The sequence below is a fragment of the Stenella coeruleoalba genome (assembly GCF_951394435.1).
Source record: "Stenella coeruleoalba genome assembly, chromosome: 17".
Lineage (NCBI taxonomy): Eukaryota > Metazoa > Chordata > Mammalia > Artiodactyla > Delphinidae > Stenella > Stenella coeruleoalba.
The window spans coordinates 73,163,910-73,184,951 of NC_137163.1; the positions used below are offsets into that span (position 1 = coordinate 73,163,910).

The 21,042-nt window shown below is 37.2% G+C and overlaps 1 protein-coding gene across 2 annotated transcripts in view; it reads right to left on the bottom strand.

The window, feature by feature from the left end:
• The window catches only part of RAB2A (RAB2A, member RAS oncogene family), a 77,999-nt gene that overhangs the window by 25,422 nt on the left and 31,535 nt on the right, over positions 1-21,042 (bottom strand). For both annotated transcript variants that reach the window (XR_013824525.1, XM_079901555.1), the window contains exons 3-6: positions 17,637-17,704; positions 8,718-8,800; positions 8,192-8,284; positions 3,742-3,853 (exon numbers count right to left, since the gene is read on the bottom strand). Coding sequence is in view for 1 of the 2 variants with exons in the window: in XM_079901555.1 (XP_079757681.1) it covers positions 3,742-3,853; positions 8,192-8,284; positions 8,718-8,800; positions 17,637-17,704 (356 nt within the window). In the remaining variant the exon portion in view is untranslated. The remainder of the gene's footprint in view (positions 1-3,741; positions 3,854-8,191; positions 8,285-8,717; positions 8,801-17,636; positions 17,705-21,042) is intronic.

A 21,042-nucleotide genomic window follows, 5' to 3' on the forward strand; every position in this document is an offset into this window, starting at 1 on the left:
ACACCATATAGATGGGTCATATTTTTGAATCCTCTCTGCCAAGCTCTGTCTTTTGATTGGTGTATTTAAATCATTTATATTCCAGGTAATTATTGCTATGTGAGGGTTTAAGTATGCCACTTTATTTTTGTTTGCTAATTTTTTTCTTTTTCCTGCCTTTCTGAGGGTTAACTGAACACTTTTTAGCATTCTACATTGATTTATCTACTGTTTTTTAGTGTGTCTCTTTGTATATTTTTTAGTAGTTGCTCTGAGTATTGCATTATACATACATACATACATACATACATACATAAATAAAAGCTTATCACAGTCTGCTAGTGTTGTCATTTTACCAAGTCAGGTGAAGTATAAAAACCGTACATCCCTTGATGTCCCTTTCTCCAGTGTGGTTTTATTTCCTATATGTACACTGAAAACCACATCAGACATTAGAGTTTTGCTTCAATTGTCAAATGTAATTTACAAGACTTAAAAGTTTTAAGAAATAAGTCTATTGTGATTATTCATACTTCTGGTTACTGGTGTTCCCTCTTAAAAGGTTCTTTCTTTTATCATTTCATTTGTTAGATAATTTCTTTAGCCATTCGTTTATGGTGGATCTGCTACTGATAAATTCTTGCTTTTCTTTCATCTGAGAATGTCTTGATTTCCCTTCACTCCTGAGATATTTTTGTTGGTTCTAGTATTGTGGACTGAAAGTTTTTTTTTCAGCTCTTGAAAAATGTGCTATTTCCTTCCGGCCTCCATGGTTTCTGACAGAATTCTGCTGTCATTCCAGTTAGTAAGGAATTGTTTTTCAACAATTGTTTTTCACTGCTTTCAGGATTTTTTCTTTGTCTTTAGCTTTCAGAGATTTGCCTATGGACAGCAGTTTGTCTTGGTGTGGATTTTTAAGGTTTATCCTGTTTGGAGCTGCCTCAGATTCTTGAATCTGTAGGTTTATATCTTCTGCCACATTTGGGAAGTTTTCAGTCATTACTCCTTTGAGTACTTTTTCAGAGCCATCTTCTTTCTTCTCTCCTTCTAGGAGTCTGATAATACAATGTTAGAGCTTTTATTATAGCCCCACAGATTCCTGAGGCACTGCTCATTTTTTTTCTACTCTATTTCTCTCTGTAGTTTAAACTGAGTAGTTTCTATTGTTCTACCATCCAGTTCACTATTTCTCTCCTCTGTCCCCATCATTCTGTTGTTGACTCCATCCACTGAGTTTTACATTTGTTGTTATATTTTTCAGTTCTAAAATTTCTACCTTGTTCTTCTTTTTATCTTGTAGTTATTTTGCTGAGACTATTTTTCATTTGTTTCAAGCATGCATGCATGTTATTTCAAACATGTTTCAAACATGCATGCATGTTGAGGCATTTTTATGATGGTTGCCTAAACAATCTTTGTCAGATAATTCTAACATCTCTGTCATCTTGCTGTTGGCATCTATTGATTTTTTTTTTCATTCAGTTTCAGGTCTTCCTACTTCTAGGTATGGTGAGTTTCTACTGGAACTTGGACATTTTGGGTACTGTGTTATGAGACTTGGGATCTTATTTAAACCTATGCTTTAGCTGGCTTCCTCTGACACAACTCCTACAGGGAAATGAGGAGCGTGGAAAAACCTCATCATAGCCAGCCGATGGTGGAAGTAGTACCATAATTTCCTTTGTGATGTTTGGCTGTAGTAGAATATTTTCTCTAAAAGCTTTCTGTCTGGACTTCCCTGGTGGCGCAGTGGCTAAGAATCTGCCCGCTAATGCAGGGGACATGGGTTTGAGCCTTGGTCCGGGAAGATCCCATATGCCGCGGAGCAACTAAGCTTGTGCGCCACAACTACTGAGCCTGCGCTCTAGAACCCGCGAGCCACAACTACTGAGCCTGCACTCTAGAACCCGTGAGCCACAACTACTGAGCCCACGTGCCACAACTACTGAAGCCCGTGCGCCTACAGCCCGTGCTCTGCCACAAGAGAAGCCACCGCAATGAGAAGCCCACACACCACGACAAAGGGTAGCCCCTGCTCGCCGCAACTAGAGAAAGCACGTGCGCAGCAATGAAGACCCAAGGCAGCCAAAAGTAAATAAATAAAGTTAAAAAAAAAAGATTATTTCTTAATATTCTTGGCTTCTGAGAGGCAAATTAATTTACATGATTAAGTAAAGTACTGCTCTCTCATGAGTATGGGAAATTCCCGCCTGATCAAATTTAAACAATTATTTTTATTATTAACCAAGGATACAGAATTTTTGTAATAAATGCTGCCAAAACATTAATGAAATATATTTTATTTAAATGTTCAGCCAAACTGCCAATAGTAATTTGCTACTTACACATAAACACCTACTGTTACTTGTTAAAAATAAGAAAAATGAACACAAAGGCATTAGAGTCAAAACTAGAAATTTAGAATTACTTTCCGGTAGTGGCTGCCTTGTCATCTAACTTCACAGTATGGTTCTTTCATAAAATACAGACAATTCTGGCTTTAAGGTTCGCAAAATCAACAAGAAAATCCATTGTTAATTATCAGTAAGGATATGTTTCAGATGTCTTGAAACCCCCATAACACGTTGGCCCTTACAGTTTCAAATCCAACACCTCTAATAAAGGAGTGCTTCATGGAAACAGGCAGCTTTATATGTCTATTTTAAGTCAAACAAGAGAACAGAATGGATTTCTCTCTGGGTTTGCTGGGTGAAGTAAAACATTATTCTTGGATGTTATCAAGATGTAATTAATTTGCAACACAGGTAAACCATTAGTTGGAGCCTGTAAGAAGAGTATTAAGGACAATCACAGAGCACCTCATCAAGTATAGATGAGTATAATATCTTACCTAAGAATTCTTCAGTGAAAATACCAATGCTGTTGAACTACCGTAGTCAATTTTTGGGTTCAACGGTTAATCAGACATGCTCCGAGTACTATTCCTAATAAGTATTTACTCATTGTTCACTATGTTGAAGGCACAGTGCTAGTTGTGGCCTATGACCCCATCCTCTGCTATCCTTAGGACAAGTGCTTCTCCAATCATTTGTTTTCTAGAATCCCCTTCTGCCGCTGCTCTTAAGATTCTTACCCAGAAGGTGGAAACTCCAGCATTACTCTGGGCAAACTACATATTTTCTTATTCTCATTTCTGCTTTTTATGAAATAGAGTGTAGTAATACATTTACCTAAGAGAGGATTAACTGTCTATTCCTGTATGTATAATAAATAAATACCATATCCACATTCACAAAGCACAGAAGAACATGGTGTGTTCACAAAACTTCCATAGTTCAGGTTGATCAATGGAAATAACTGATACTACAATTTTTATTTATTAATTATGTCAGAATTCCCATGCTTTGTATAATGTTACATTGCAATAATATAATACTTTCCCTACTTAAGCAGAAGTGGATACAAATAGCTACAAATGTTTAGTGTCTTGAAACATTTCCAAATTTTGTTAGTGTTCTTTTTTTTCCCTCTCAAGAAACATAAAAATGATTTTAAGGAAAGTATATACAAAGATCTGTGAAAGTATTTTGGCTTCAAGTGAAGGCTCAGAATATAATTGAAGAGCCTGATATAAGATGAACATTACAAGGCATTTCAAAGGAAAGAAATTTTCTACTTTACAAGCTTCAAGGACTATCTGTGACTAAAAAGCTTACAGGGGATAATCAACAAATGAATATTAAGGTATATAAAAAGTTTCTATTAAGAAGATAAAACATTTTAAAAAGGCCTCTTACTTACCTCTTCTACATTAGAAGCAGTCTTAGCCGAAGTTTCCATGAAGATAAGTCCATGTTCTCGTGCAAAAGCTTCACCTTCTTCTTTTTTTACTTCTCTTCTAGATTCTAAATCACTAAACACAGGGAAAAAAGGACCAAGTTATCAACCAACATAGTACAATTAGAGACATCTGTGGAAACTGTACCATAAGATTCAAAGTTGTGCTGACCATTCTTTCAATTAATTTTTGACACACAATAATCAACTTCATTATTCAGTGTATTATGAGAGTCAAAAAGAGCACACTGCTTAGCTTCAAAGAACTAACAATCCAACTAAAGAAAGATTCTAAGTTAGAGCCCTAGAATGCTAAAACTAGAGAAACCCAAAGGGAACATCTAGCCCAAACCCTACCTTTCAGTTACAGTGGGTTCCCAAAGAAGGGAACCATCTTACTCAACATAATAATTTGAGAGAGCAAAATTACACTATTCCCCTTATCCTTTAGCCAGACTGAGTTTCTATGAATGTGATAAAAATAAGTCACACAATTTTCAGAAACTATAGGAAACTGCTTAATAAAATTCAAAGCAGTTTAGAAACATTAATTAATTTTTAATCCCAGTTAATTCCCAATAGAACTGTTAATGGAAGAAGAGAGAGAGAAACAAAAGTCTAAGCTAGAAATTTTGGACAAAAGTATGGTATTCATTTTTATCATACTGAAATTGTATTAGTTAAGGTAGGGGTAAAAAGTAGAAGTCTCCTCTTCAAGTGTGTTTTATTGTAAACACATTTAAACTTTACTATTACAAATTTATGTGCCCAGAAAAGGATGGAGAAAAATATAATATCCGTGTACTTCCATCTAGCCTTGACACATATTATTTTGACAGATTTGTATCAGATTTCTTTTCTGCTGAGAAATAAAATCAATAGTTACAAGTTGACTGTGCTATGAAATACTAGTGGTAAAACGAGAACATAAAAAGCAGGCAAACTCAGTTTGCAAATATCATAGCATGACTGGACGAGGATAATTTATCCAACTATACTCTGGGGGCTTCCTGTGTGCCAAGCCCTATCCTGGATCTGGGGACAGACCACTCAACAAAACAGACATAGTACCAACCCCCTGCCTCCAGGTGGAGCTTATATTCTAGTAAGTGTAAAAAATGGCGGCGCGGGGGTGGGGGGGACACTAGCAACAGTGACATGGTAACGTGCTCCTGAAATTCAGTCCCCTTATCTGACAATCATTCTTAAAGGAAAATTAGCTTTGAAGTACACAAAATCTTCAAGAAAATACTTTCCCTTAACTGCCCTTTATCCCATTTTATGCATATGCCACATTTTATTTAAACAATCCCTTATTTGGAGATATTTAAAGTTACTCCCAGTTTTCCCCTACCAGTATCGCTGATGATGCCTGCATTTGCAAATGTTATCTTAACAAAGAGGGTTAAGGATGTGTACATTTAAGGGATGGTTTGAAAAAAAGAAAGCGGCACTTCAGTATTCTGTATTTCTGTTTTATCACTCTTCGTTTCCTCAGTTTTCCAGGTGTAAAATCATATTGTTGTCTTTGACTTTTCACTCCATTAATCCCATTTAAATTGCTTTTACTACTTAAATATCTTTCTTTCCTAAACCATTCTCTTAATTTATGCTTTTTTTTTAGGGTATTCTAATCCCTTGACTATTAAAAACTTCCATCCTTGCAGACTCTGCATCCTATTTCCTGTATAACCAATATCAAATGCCACAGTTAAGAAAAATCCATATCACATCTGTCATTCTGACTAGGTCACTGTCTTTCTCAAACCCCTCCACTGGCTCCCTACTGCTTAATTCACCTAACTCAAAAATTGTTTATTCCCTGTTTCCATGTCTACCCCAATTCACCTCATCTAATAATAATCCCCTCATTTATCTCTGCTCGTTTCCATTCACTCTTTGCATGCCATACATTCTTTCTTCCCTTCTCCTAGTTTCTTCCCTAAAATGTCTTTCCACACCTACTGTATCCTAAGGATAAGAGCTACCCATCTACAATCATCAGAAACATCTTCTGTACATACTATACTTTGCTCTTTCTTTTCACAACTGAACTATGGGCAGCAACCAAATTTAAGCCACCAGTAAGCTGCCGGCCACCTTGTTTCAGACACAAGGAAAACACCGGCAAGACAAAACTATGAAAATTCTCTTTATTCTTCAAATATTCTCTTACTATTTCACACATTATCATTGAATGGTAGTATGAATACTCCCATATTACAAAGACTAAAGCTTCCCTCCAATAGCCTTATGCTTAAAAGGATTTTGATATCTGTGGGGAATCCAATCCCCCATGGATGTGGAAGGACAACTGTATGTTCTCTTAACAGCAAACCTCAATTAAAATAACACTTAAAAAAATCTAATCTATGCAGTATAATATTTATTTGTTATATTACTTTTTTTACAGTTTTACTGCAATATAATTGACATAAAAAACTGCACATTTAATATAAAATTTGATGAGTTTCACGTATGTACACCTGGTGAAGCCATCAGTCTCCCAAAAGTTTCCTCATTCCCCACTGTAATCCATCCTTTCCTTCCCCTGTACCCTAGTCAACTAATGATCTGCTTTCTGCTACTAGAGAATAGTCTGCATTTTGTGGGGTTTCATATTAATGGAATCATATAGTATGTTTTCTTTTTTGTCTGCTTTTTTTTCACACTCAGCATAATTATTTTGAGATTCATCCACTTTGCTGCATATATCAATAGCTCATTCCTCTTTATTGCTGAGTGTATTCCATTGTACGGCTGTATCACAATTTATCCATTCACCTGTCAATTGAATTTTGGGTTGTTTCCAGTTTGGTGCTATTGCAAATAAAGCCACTATGAGAGTCTGTGTATAATTTTTTGTGTAAAGCATGTTTTTCTTGGGTAAATACCTAGAAGTGAAGTGGCTAGGTGGTATGACAAATGTACGTTTATTTTCTAAAGAAACCACCAAATTGTTTTGCAAAATCGTTGTATCATTTTGCATTTCCACCAGCAATGCGAGAGTTTCAGTTCCTTTAGATCCTTGCCAATACTTGGTAAGTTAATCTTTCCTATTTAAGTGATGTTTGACAAAACCAGAATCCCTAAGATTTTATATGCTTTCTTCTAGAATATTTTTTATACTTTTAGCTCCTGTATTTAGGTCTGTAATCCATTTCCAGTTAATTTTTGTATATGGTGTGAGGTAAGGGTTAAGGTAAATTTTTTTGCACATGGCTATTCAATTGTTCCAGCACCATTTGATGAAAACATTACCCCTTCCCCCACTGAACCTTGGCATCTTTGTCAAAAGAATTAATTGACAGGACTTTCCTGGTGCTGCAGTGGTTAAGAATCTGCCTGCCAATGCAGGGGACACGGGTTTGAGCCCTGGTCCGGGAAGATCCCACATGCCGCAGAGCAACTAAGCCCATGAGCCACAACTACTGAGCCTGCACTCTAGAGCCTACAAGCCACAACTACTGAGCCCTCGTGCCACACCTACTGAAGCCCTCATGCCTAGAGCCCGTGCTCTGCAACAAGAGAAGCCATGGCAATGAGAAGCCTGCACACCGCAATGAAGAGTAGCCCCTGCCAGCCGCAACTAGAGAAAGCCGTCATGTAGCAACAAAGACCCAATGCAGCCATAAATAAGTAAATAAATAAATATAAAAATACTAGTTTTAATTGTTACCACTGTAATTTTCTACTAAACTAATGAAAACTTTCCTACACTCTTGAAAGTTTATAGAAACTATGGTCAAGAAACTGTTTTCCCATGTACTATCATTTTAAATGTAGAGCACAAGGACATTCACTGCAAATAATGATCCCTAGATATATAAAGTAAAATAAGATTGAAAAAACAACATGAGCACGACACAAATATGTAAGTCTTAGAGGTAAGCTTAAAAGTACTAACGTGATATCTACTAAACAATATTAAAAGTGTTTCAGGCCTTTAAGTAGAAATACACCTGATTAATCTATGTATTATATTAAGTCATATAATACACATTAAGTCATGAAGAAGGGAAAAAAATATTTTTCTGAGTTCTGCACAGATCCTTATTTACACTGCCAAATATTTTTGATAATACTGAACAGTGACCTAACCACCAAACATATCAGTGGGATTTATTTTAAATTACTAATCAGATAAAACTACTTAAGAGTATTCTTTAAAGTATAGCTTCCAACAAAAACTATTTCAAATAATAATTTCCAATAAAGCTTATTATATGCATTTAAAAAAACAAAAGAAACATCTTAGTATCTTGAAATTTTTATAATTTAAGAAATCAATAACTTATATTTTGCACAATGTACAAGAGACAGGCACTTTAACAGTTACCACATAAACAGTTACCATATAACAGCTATCCAGTCTTCATCATTATGTAAAAAAGCTTTAAAAGAGTCTTTTTACCTTTTATTTCCAATAAGCATAATGACCATGTTGGAATTGGAATGCTGGCGGGCATCTTCTAACCAGGTTGTCAAGTGGTTGAATGTGTCTCTTCTAAACATAAATGATAATTTGATTACTGTTTTCAAAGTATTTCCCCTAGTGGTGTACAATGAACAGTATACATTCCATTAAAGATAATTATTTTTAGCCATGTCCAAGTAGGAAACAGGTTTTAAGTACAGTATCTGGAGTCAGAGCTCACTGACTATAGTTCAGTTTAGAAATTAAATGTAACCTCACTTTAGGAAATTCCAATGTATAAATATCATTACTAAATCGATCAACTTGGGGTGCTTATTAATATAAGAGAATAACTTAGTTACAGATTTCTGTAGTAAATTTAAAGTTAATTCAAGATACATAAGTTTTAAAGGCAGATAGCCAGGACATAAAGGCAAAGCTATACTTTTATTACTGATAATCATATTTATTTAGAAAGATTCTCTGCACTGACCACTGAACCAAAAAATTTCCACGTTCTCACCTTGTAATATCATACACTAGCAAAGCCCCTGCTGCACCTCTGTAATATGACCTTGTGATGGAACGAAAGGACTCTTGCCCTGCCTGTGAGGAGAGAAGAAAAGGTTGATAATTTCCTTCAACAAACTGTCCTCTACATTTTCTTATTATTCATATGTAGAATATGGACAGGTAGGGAATGAGTGCATAAAGGAAAAGAAGAAATCCTAACTTCACCAGTCTTAGGAAAAAGTCACATAATACTATACTACTACTGCTCAAGTCAACCAGACGCACATGCAATCCACAACCCCCCACCCCCCAAAACAAGACCTCTAAACCTTTTTTGGCAATCCCTGACAACCCAATTTACTGAATGGCTTCACAATACATGAATCATTATTAGAGCACAGAATGGACTCCTAGCAACTAAGCTCTGAAGACAAATTTGAAAGGAAGCAAATAACCCAGAGCCTCACATTTGAATTCAATAACCCACTCCCTGGGGCAGCTGTTGACACTAGAATAAATAAAGTCCATTGTAAATAAATGATGAATGACATCTTTACGCCCACCATCTGCTGGTGTAAAGGTTGTTGGAAGGCCAAGGATACAGATTTTATCAGTTATATCATAAACTACAGTGAGCTTTCAACAGTCATCAGATGGAATTCTTTGAGCAATCATTTTATTATGAAAAACAGAAAATGGTTCTGAATTTATGAAATTTTTTTCTCTACACTTAATCAATTTTCTCTGTTATTTGATATAAAATGCTTGTCAAAAGGCAACAGGACAAAAAGTCATCTTTATATCCACTTGTGAAAACAGACTTCAGAGATTATGCAAAATTAGTTACTTTCCCTTCTACCAGTAGCACTAATGTTCTGCTTCTTAAGAAAGGCTGGTGTGGGATATGCCTTTTGCCTCTGAGTTTAAAATTGAGACAGTTCTTATCAAAAACACTTTTTCATTTTTAATCACTTAATTTCTACCTTTGAGAAAAAATATATAAATTAAGTAAACAAAGCCAGTGTTCACAATTTTTGTATTCAAAATCTACTAAGTCCTTGAAAAATACTCATGTTTCCATATTCTGAGTTCTGATCTCCAAGTGTAAATATTAAGCCCTTCCCACCCTCAGAATGCACATGGACAGTCAGGTTCTGCCCTGTGCTAACACTGATACTCAATGCTGTAATTCTTGTTGCCATCCCACTACACTCCTGTCCCCCAGCCCCAGTGCCTAGCACTGGGTCTGGCACTCATCAGGCATGCAGAGAAAGCCTGCTGAGTGAAAGAATGAATTCTAATGTCTCAGTCAAATGCACAAAATGGTCATTACTCCATCCCACCTAAATGAGTGGACATCAGTAAGTCCTGACATACTAAGATTCAGTAAAAATAACTTCTCCCAAGTGGAAACTAAAGATTAGACCTTCTTTTGGTAACCCGAACGCATTTCTGGCACTTAGAATAACGTCTTATGATAAATTAGATACTGAGAAAGCCATCACATAAAAGGGCTGTAAAAATAGCCAACTCGTTTCACAGAGTTTGAGGTTAAAACACTAGATGATACTAGCTGGAAGCATGAAATTAATTAGTCATTTTTATTGAGACACATCTTTCCCAAAAAATCCTTTCAAATCCAAGTTCAAAACTCAAGCATTATGGGAATTTCTTCTTTAACTGCTTAGCATGGGAAAATTAAGGACTAGAACAGTGTGAATTATATATACCAAGGAAGGATCATGTGGTAAACAATACAGAAAAAGATAAATATTAGTTCAAAATGAAAATCAAGCTTAGGCTCTTGTATCTCCCAAGCCTAAACAATGAGCAATGGTAAAAGTTCTTTAAATCAATCTTGGTGGGACCTTTTGTGGGAGGAGTTAAAATGAATACAGTTGACCCTTGAACAACACCGTTTTGAACTGTGTGGGTCCACTTACATGTGGAGTTTTTTTCCATGGCAAACAATACAGTACTACACAACCTGAGGCTGGTTGAATCCACGGACACAGAAGAACTGCGGATAGGAAGAACCACAGATAGGAAGGACCAACTATAAATTAGACCCAGATTTTCGACTGTGTGGGAGTTGGCAACCCTAACCCATGTTGTTCAAGGGTTAACTGTACACTGCTATAGATCTTATAGAAAAATTATAAGATCTAAAACTTCAGTGTTTCCAGTCTAGATAAGAAATAGTGAAAGGGAAAAAGTTTAGGAAAAGCACATATCTATATACCATTCCCATTCCTCCTGAACTGTTTTACAAAGAACAAACATGTTGCAATATGGAAATAATGTATATAATGCATCAGTTTATACTGAATCCACTGAATCTGGATGGATTTTGCCCATCATTACAAAATCAAAAACTCCAGCAAATAAAAAATGAAACATTCCAAGTGAGGGCTGTGAAGGTAACTGTGCACCTTGAAATTTAGGATCACTGTGTAAAAAGCGAAGATCAGTGTTCAGAACAGTTTCCAAAATCTGGAGACCTGGCTTGTCGGGACAACACCCCACACTCTGGCCTAGTCTCTGTCAGTGGTGCTGGTAGCCTTAACATAAGTCTTGCCCGATAACGTGTTTTATAACAGCTTCTCCAGCTATAAACAAACTGTTAAACAACTAACTGCAGAAAGCTAGCCCAATGGTTATCTTGATCACATTAAAGCAAAGTAATCTATTTTTAAGAAGCATTTTAATATAAACCTATTCAAACTGTGATCGACTGATATTGTTTTAAATGAAAAAGAACGTCAACTTAGGGCATATAGATGTTTTTGATCCTCTTCACTATAAGATGCTGGCTTAAAGAAATTTTAGAACTTGGAACTGAACAGGATATAGAATTCTTTGTATCAAAAGAAAGGGACGCCTGGGACTTCCCTGGTGGCACAGTGGTTAAGAATCCGCCTGCCAATGCAGGGGACACGGGTTCGAGCCCTGGTCCGGGAAGATCCCATGTGCCGCGGAGCAACTAAGCCCGTGCGCCGCAACTGCTGAGCCTGCGCTCTAGAGCCCACGAGCCACAACTACTGAGCCCGCGTGCCACAACTACTGAAGCCCACGTGCCTAGAGCCCGTGCTCCCAACAAGAGAAGCCACTGCAATGAGAAGTCCGTGCACCACAACGAAAGGTAGCCCCCGCTCGCCACAACTAGAGAAAGCCCGCACGCAGCAACAAAGACCCAATGCAGCCAAAACTAAATAAATAAATTTATAAAAAATAAACAAAATAAAATAAAATTTGTGCCCAGGATTTAAAAAAAAAAAAAGGGGACTCCTAACAGCAGCTAAGGGTATAAAGGAAAATGCATTTCATGAGACAGGAACTAAGTGAACAGCACCAGAAAAACCTGGTTGGGACAGCCAGAGTAGACCATGAGCTGCCAACTCACAATACAGCTCTGTGATTTCTGGGTAAAAAAAAAAAATCAGCAAGATACCAGATATGCAAAAAAGCAGTACAGAAAAGTCCGCCTCGGGAGATAACAGGCATGTTTATTTTGAGGACACTTACTACTAAAATTAGAGCCACAGAACACGTGTGAAAAAGAAGCCTTGTAGCCCTCCATTTTTCATGTGAGAATTGTTAAATTAAATAAACTTGATTCTTTGCCCCAATACCTTTAAAATTGACCTCCAATTGCCAGATAAAGATTCCCCCAAATTGGCTTCTCCGAGTGCCTAAGTCTTTCTTTGAAACAATTTTTGTAGTAACCAGTCTGGCAACTTAACTCCTCCTCTTCTGTTATCTCCATAATATACAACTTCACACACATCAAGCTACTGTTAAAAAAAATCTCTACCCTGAATGTAAGTCCTAAGCTCTTGGGAATCTGATCTCTATTTGGTTCTCTAGAATTTTATATTATTATTCAATAAAAGTCTTGTTCATACAGCCATTTTTTTTCTTACTGGTATTCTGCCCATATTCTGAATATTCCTGCTTTTGTGCCTCTGTTTAAGTCTTCGCCTGAAAATCTTTCTCCTCTATCTATTTATCCAATTTCTATTCCCTTTGAGGACCAGTTCAAGCCCCCTAATCTTCTCACAAAGCTAGGAAGCTTGCCTACCACAGCCTACACTTATCCGTTTCTCCTCACAAATCCAAAAGCAATTTCATGTGATCATTTGGTTCTAATACTATTGATTAGATAAAATGAACACACTGCTCAAATGCTTATCTTTTTTCCTCCTTAGTTCTCCTTGAGGGAGAGCCTAACTCAGAACACTGAAGTATATTTATAGTGGACACTCAAATATGTTATCTTGATTGATCCCAAACAGCCAATGAAGTTAGAAAATTAAGATTTGTGAGAATCAATATTACAGTAATACCTCTTACTTTCATTGTTAGTCATTTATCTAACAACTCCAGCTACACAGAATACAGCCAAGAGCCAGAAAGAAAAAAAGGATTTCTAAGTAGCCAAATAAGTTGTCCAGTGCTCAAGCATGGAATCTCAGGTACTTTACTAAACAGACTCAACTTAAAAATCTAGACCTGTGATCAAGGAACTGCTGTCATCGAGGAAAAAGATTTTCAAATCTACACACAAGAGCAAGACTTCTGGTTGGGACGACAGCAAGATTAGTAAGAATCACAGTAATTTTTAGGCTGCCTCAGTGACCACAGCAAGGATGGAGAAAAAGTCAACTGGGACAATTTAATTCTAGGTCTTTTAAAGGAGTTTCATACAGAAATTAAAGTAGATTCTGGTAAGAGAAATAAAGGTTGTGACTATCTAGGAAAGAAGAGATGTTGAATGCTTTAACAAATTTAAGAAAAGTTACTTTGAAAAAAGACTCAGGATGCAATTGCTGACTTCAGATTCTTCTAACACTGCCATATAAGAGAAACTGGAGACCACAGGTGGGAGGTAGACATTAATGTAGAATGACATGTCTAAGATAGTTTCCTGTCCCTGTGCTTGTTCAAGAAAATGTTGATAAACAGCTGCCAAAGGAGGTGAAACAGCTGGACCTTCAAAGGCCTCTCAGCTCCTGGGGCTGGGGGGCTGGGGGGCTGGGAGCAAGGACTGGCAGAGGCAGGACTGCTCCCCGGGGCTTGGCTCCAGGCTCTTTCTCTAGCGCGCCTGAACTCTGGTCACCCATCCTCACTGCTCCATTGAGACAACAAAAATTCTCATTTTGGGGGTAAGAAGGTGGATATGAACTGACACATTTTACAAAGGACCAAAAAATGCCTGTCATTTGCTGAAAAGGTACTTTCAGCATATAGGTTTCACATGATTTTCTACATAGTTTCACTAACTTTTATTTGATGGGAAAAATATTTGTCAGTCTAATGTAAGAATATTTTCAGGGAAGCTGAACAGACACATGGACTTAAAACATCCATACTACAAATTTTGGGGGGAGAATAAAATTTGGATATGCTGGGAAGGCAACTGAAAAAGTTAACAAAAAGCAAAAGACAAGCAAGAATAGAAAAAGGTAGGTAAAAACTGGATGAGGGTCTGAGAGTGAGAATGGAATTGGGTACAAGGCATGTTTCTCCTCTGACTTACCTTGACAGACACCAGAAATATCAAACATTTGACTTCCCGTAAAAGAAAAAAGGTTACAACAGGGGCAGCGGAAAGTGCTTTAAAGGATACACTGATAACTATTATCACTGCTTCTGGCAAGGCCTTCAAGGAGTATCTGTTGGCAGCTGTACTTACTATTTTTGAAAGAAAGCAAAGATGCTGGATGTGGAAATTTTGCAAGGAAAACCCCTTACATTTATTTTTATTTTTATTGTGAATGGAAACAGATATACAACGGATGACAAACATCCTAAGATACTGAGACTCAGTCATTGGGAACAAAAATTCAGTTTCTTAAGGCTGATGAAACAAACCATAATATTTGGCTAATTATTCCCTGAAGGACTCTGGGATGGGTTTGTAAATATCCTGGGCCAGGAACAGCCATGACCCTTGCTACTAAAAACACAGCGTGCTATACAAATGTATAGACACGCTGCAAAACGTTAACGATGTGGGAAACTGTGTTTCACCAGATATAAACTAAGTGTGGGAGCAACCTTCATGTGTGTCAGATAACATCCATTAAAGAGTTTCGGAAGTTAGCTATGAAAGAAGAAAACCAATGATAAGAGGAAAACCTGTCTGTAGGGCAGAGACTCAAGAAACTTTCATAAGTTAACAGAGTTTTTTGAACAGTCCTTAAAATCTGGCCATGGTTCCTAGCACCCTCCATTTGGAAGCCCTGGAATTCTTTCTGGGGGGGGTCACAATGTCTTCAAAGACGCCAGTCTCTTCGTGTTAGAAAAAGGGGAAAGAAGACCACCCCCTGCCCTTCAGAGTAAGTGTGAACAAGAGGGTTGTTTTTGTTCTATTCCCCTTTCATACTGTCCAGCATAAGTAATTATTATAGATTTCTTTTGAAAGATCACTGCAGGTAAAACAATTAACTCATAAACTAAGGGGAAAAAAGGTACTTATCAAAAGAAGGCATGGCTAGTTATTCTAGAAAACAACTGGGGAATGAATGATTTGTTCAAGTTTCGAAAAGAGGGGAGGGATTATTTAACAGAATACCTTAAGGATAGAAGAACAACTGAATAAACAAAATGAACTACAATGAGGTGGTTTGTGCCTAAAATATCATACAATTTTTATTACTATATTAATCTTTCCTTTTGAAACCATGTACTTTCGTAGATGGTATCTTTTCAGCACTTCCAATGATCCTAAAGTTGCTTAGACAGAATGAGATAGATACTTCACTCATTCATTCAGTAAAATTTACCAAACATTGCATCAACCAGTATAAACTAAGAATACAAACAAGGCACAAAGTTGAATAAGACATAGATGGTTCTTTCCCTCATGATGCTTATTCTGAGGAGGGTAAATATGGGAACAAAAAAACTCTGATAACAACGGGGTAAGAGCTATAACAGAAATATGCATAAAACCTTAAGGGGACAACCAGCTATCCCATGGGGGTCAGAAAGGCTCCACAAGTATTGATACCTGAGCTAGTCTTAAACAGAAAAGGGGGAAAAAGTACTTCAAGCAAAGCAGGTATTTATGCAAAGTACAAGGTATGAAAAACATATTTATTAAAGAATAGCAAGTAGTTTGGTTCACACTACACTGCAGGATGTGTGCTGCACAAGTTTATTAGCTAAGGAAGCAAGTTGGTTTATGTTAAAACAATCCTTCTGAAAAAGAAGTGAAACTTTTAATACAGAAGTAGAAAATACTTCCTTTTGGTTAGAGATCATTAATTTTAAATCTTCAGGAAAGAAGGGACTGTGCATATTTGACTTTTTGTCTTGCATGGAAATGCAGTTTTGAAGTAATGTCGCCTCAAAGAATATAAATCCAGAAAGTTATGAGATGCTACTGGCTGGGAGGGGAAAACACTAAGAAATGGTAAAAGCATAAATCTTTACTGCAAAAAGAGGAAATAAGAAAGCATAAAACACAGAGCCCAATGTATAACTCTGGGACAGAGCAAGACAGAGATTTGGGGTTTTCCATTTCAAGGATGATTGTGTGATGCATGGGAAGGATCAGCCTTCAGAAACTTGCTTGGTCTTCTTGAGAATCCAGTCTGTGAGACTGAATAGTCTTCAAGGTGCCTTCCTTCAATAATGGCTATTAAAGGTGACAGGTGAGACACTACGACTGCATGATTAGGGGAAATAAAAAAAAAAGACCGGGGTATATGATGATAAAATTCCCCATATTTTATATTTCATTTACTAGTTTAGAGAGATGCTCTTTGTAGGAGACATTTTGGTTTTTCTCAACTGGGGTTCTGTGAAGAATAAAGTCCTAACTGCCCTAAGGTAGTGGTACTCAAATTGTGATCCCTGACCCTGGGGAGTCCCTGAGTCCTTAAGGGTCCATGAGATCCTCCACTTCCCAACTACCTATTTGTGTGAGGTTATATTTTCTTCATATACTTCAACAAAACAACACATAAGACTCAATACAGGGGCAGATATGAGAATCTAGCTGTCTTCCACGAAGCAGACAGTAAAGAGATTTTTCAAAAGGTAACAGAATGGCACTCTTCACACTGGAAAAAATATAGTTTTTTTGTTTTGGAAAAACAGTTAATTTCCATAAAAATTGCATCGTTTATCCTAACATACAATGAGTTTATTATGGTTATTGTACAATGAATTAATCATTAACTATTTAATAAGCTTCTCAGTTTTAATTTCTAATATGGTAAATATTGATAGCTATAAGCCACATAAGCAAAGCCTCTTTGAGGTCTTTGCTAATTTTTTAAAGTATAAAGGGATTCTCAGACAAAAAAGTTTGGGAACCTCTACCTTGAAGCATCCATTGTATATAATAAAGTAACTTCTCTTTTATGCATAATATAGGAAGACAAAGAAAAGTCACTCAAATCATTTTCTGTGGTTCAGATGAGAACCATTAAAACACTACATAACAAGATATGTAATAGGCACTCAATGAATATAAATGACAGAATCAGGAACTGGAGCAAGGTAGCTTCAAGTGGTTGGAACTAAATCATACTTTTAAAATAAATGAATAAACTGTCAGATCAAGTGACTCTATCGTATTGACATTCATGTATTTTACTTCTTATGTGTATGTTAGATATACTGCTTGTTTTTCTTAAAAACATAGTTTCTAGAGCATTTCTGTTTAGATCCCATAGACTGAGCATTCGCTCAGATATGTTCACCAAAACCTGACACCTCGGGTACCACTGTTTGAAAACACTGCATAATAAAAACGAATCTTTTCTGGTACCACATTTTCCACCATGGCTGCAGGGGCGTTGGTGTCTAACAAACCATAACAGGCATAAAATAACATTAAAATAGAACAAATGTATAATGTAATTTTATAAAACAACTTTACTGAGGTCATACAGTGTATTTTTGCTATACTTACTGTATCCCAAATCTGAAGTTTTATCTGTTTCCCATCAATGGTTATCATTCGAGCACCGAACTCTACACCTGAATAGGACAGAAAATGTTTTGTTATACAAACTAGTGGGAATATATTTCACATTTAAGGATTTTTTAAAAAAGGCTGTCTATTTCTAGCACATGTTATGCCAAGTGATATACAGATTAACAAATACAGCTCCTATCCTTAGAAAATGTATAAGCTAAGGCAGAGGCTAAGGATATAATTAAAACACTAAGATATCTGAGTCTAGTGTAGTCAAGAAACCAACTGTGGTCTTCATGTTTTGCAGGCTCTGTAATATTTAAAAAATCTAGAAATGAGATTCAAGAACCATAATTATTAATCACAAATATTAAAATTTCTTAAAAACTATTAGTGTGTAATAAAATTCACTAAAACGGACAGATGAATTTCAACATCATCGTCTTGGTTCCCAGCATGGGTTATCAACTAGGAAAGAAATCTCCAAATCCACCCACTAGAGATGACCATTGTTTAAACATATTTTCAGACATTGCTCCATGAATAAAATACACACAGAAGTATACAATTTTATATAAATGGGAACACATAAATGCTGTTCTGCAATTTGCTTTTCAGTCACTGTGTCATCAACATTATTCCATACCACAAAGTATCTTTACAAATCAAAAAATATATAAAACTATACTATTGTTTTTGATGGCTGCATAATATTCCTGTGTGTGTGTGTTATCGCTCTATATACACGCATTTTATTAAGTTGGTTACTCTATTGCTACAAATTTTGGTTGTCCTCAAATTTTCACTAAGTAGTTGATGCTGAAATGAATTTTTCAACTTATGATTATGATTCTTGGCAAATTACAGGAAATAGGATTGCAGGTCAAAGGGAATACAAACTTTACACTTATCAGTTTACTACTCTGGCTTTTCTCCCTGCATATATCAGCTCTTTTGAAAGTACTCATTTAATCATCAAAATAGGAGGAGGAGAAAAAGAGGGGGTAATTTCAGAATAGCAAACAACTGTGAAGGCGACTCTGCAAGAAGTCTATCACTCACATTATACCACATCATTACTGCTTGGAGTGTGTTCTATCAGTATTTACATCAGAGTCAGGGTGAAGGGAAGACACATATGGTCCCCAGAAACCAGATGTCATCCAGGCAGAAAAACAGCTTTTAGTTAGTTGCCCAGGAAAGGGCATACTGCCCAGTGCCAGAATTCCATTTCAGCATCTCCTATAATTCCCCCAACTGTGACTAGGAGAGTGAGTACAAAGGTAAGTTAGCCTCCCAGAATATGTAACTTGATGGAGTTTCCACTCTATATTTTATTACTTATTCCATCCTAGGAGCATAGTCAATACAAAGAAACTAACGGTACGTTTCTCAGACTCAGAAATACAGGTAAGCCAAAGAAAGGGACCCAGGAGTCATGATGTACTAGAATGAAAAATGCAAAACTATAAAACTATGTCATATAAAACCATTACAGTGGGGCTTCCCTGGTGGTGCAGTGGTTGAGAGTCCACCTGCCGATGCAGGGGACACGGGTTTGTGCCCCGGTCCGGGAAGATCCCACATGCCGCGGAGCGGCTGGTCCCGTGAGCCATGGCCACAGAGCCTGCGCGTCTGGAGCCTGTGCTCCGCAACGGGAGAGGCCACAACAGTGAGAGGCCCGCGTACCGCAAAAACAAAAAACAACCATTACAGTGTTTACATATTTATCTATCTACATGCATTTATTCATACATACTGTGTGCCACAGGGTGGGGGGCACCCAAAACAACCATCCACCAGCTTACCGTTAGTGACACGAAAACGAGTAGCTGAGGAAAGAAACCAGTGACTAAGTATGGGACAAATGTTCTTTGAAATATCCAGTATTTAAAAGGAATGTTCTAAAGTAGAAAATTCTACACATCAGCAAGATAGTTGACAAAATGGAGGCCTTTTCATGAATCTATTGTTTTTTTTTTGTTGTTGTTGTTGTTTTTCGGTACACGGGCCTCACCGTTGGGGCCTCTCCCGTTGCGGAGGACAGGCTCCAGACGCGCAGGCTCAGCGGCCATGGCTCACGGGCCTAGCCGCTCCGCGGCATGTGGGATCTTCCCGGACCGGGGCATGAACCCGTGTCCCCTGCATCGGCAGGCGGACTCTCAACCACTGCGCCACCAGGGAAACCCTCATGAATCTACTGTTTATAACCACAGAGAGAAATCCTATATTTCCTTCCACTGTCATGGATGGGTTTTTAACCACAATCCAAAAACATCTGCATGGCTCAATGGGATTCAAGATTTCTTAAATCCAGTGCATAATGTCAAATTTGATGAAAAACAACTGCAAATTAGAAACAGACCCTTGACTGACACCAAGGGTGGGCAGGTAAGGGCAAGCAGATGCTCCTTCTCTGGAAATGACATCCTGGGCAGAGGGATAAAGATACTAAAATTTTTCTTTTTTAACATCTTTATTGGAGTATAATTGCTTTACAATGGTGTGTTAGTTTCTGCTTTATAACAAAGTAAATCAGTTATACATATACATATGTTCCCATATCTCTTCCCTCTTGCGTCTCCCTCCCTCCCACCCTCCCTATCCCACCCCTCTAGGTGGTCACAAAGCACCGAGCTGATCTCCCTGTGCTATGCGGCTGCTTCCCACTAGTTATCTACCTTATATTTGGTAGTGTATATATGTCCATGCCACTCTCTCACTCTGTCACAGCTTACCCTTCCCCCTCCCCATATCCTCAAGTCCATTCTCTAGTAGGTCTGTGTCTTTATTCCCGTCTTACCCCTAGGTTCTTCATGACTTTTTTTTTTTTCTCCTTAGATTCCATATATATGTGTTAGCATACGGTATTTGTCTTTCTCTTTCTGACTTACTTCACTCTGTAAAACAGACTCTAGGTCCATCCACCTCACTACAGATAACTCAATTTCGTTTCTTTTTATGGCTGAGTAATATTCCATTGTGTATATGTGCCACATTTTCTTTGAGGGATAAAGATACTAAAATTGACTGGCAACCATTCCATCATCTGCTGTAGGATGGCTTTTATGGTCTCTGCTTCCTGGCCTCTTAAGATGCGTCATTCCTGCCCATTCCCAAGTCCATGTCCCAACCCTCCTGTGGGTTCTTTATAAAACTCCATATATTCCCTTTCCTTAACTTAAGCCGTAATTGAGTTTTGGTATATTTATCACTTTAATCAAAGTAAATACACAAGAGATTACTGAAGCTTAAAAAGTCCTTAAACAAAGATTTTGCCCCTAAAAACACATTCAATTTTAAAGACATGTTACACGAAAATCAGGATTGGTTCTAAAGCAGGTAAATATAATAAGATTGCTATTTTAAATTCACTTATTAATAAGGTCAGGACAGAGAA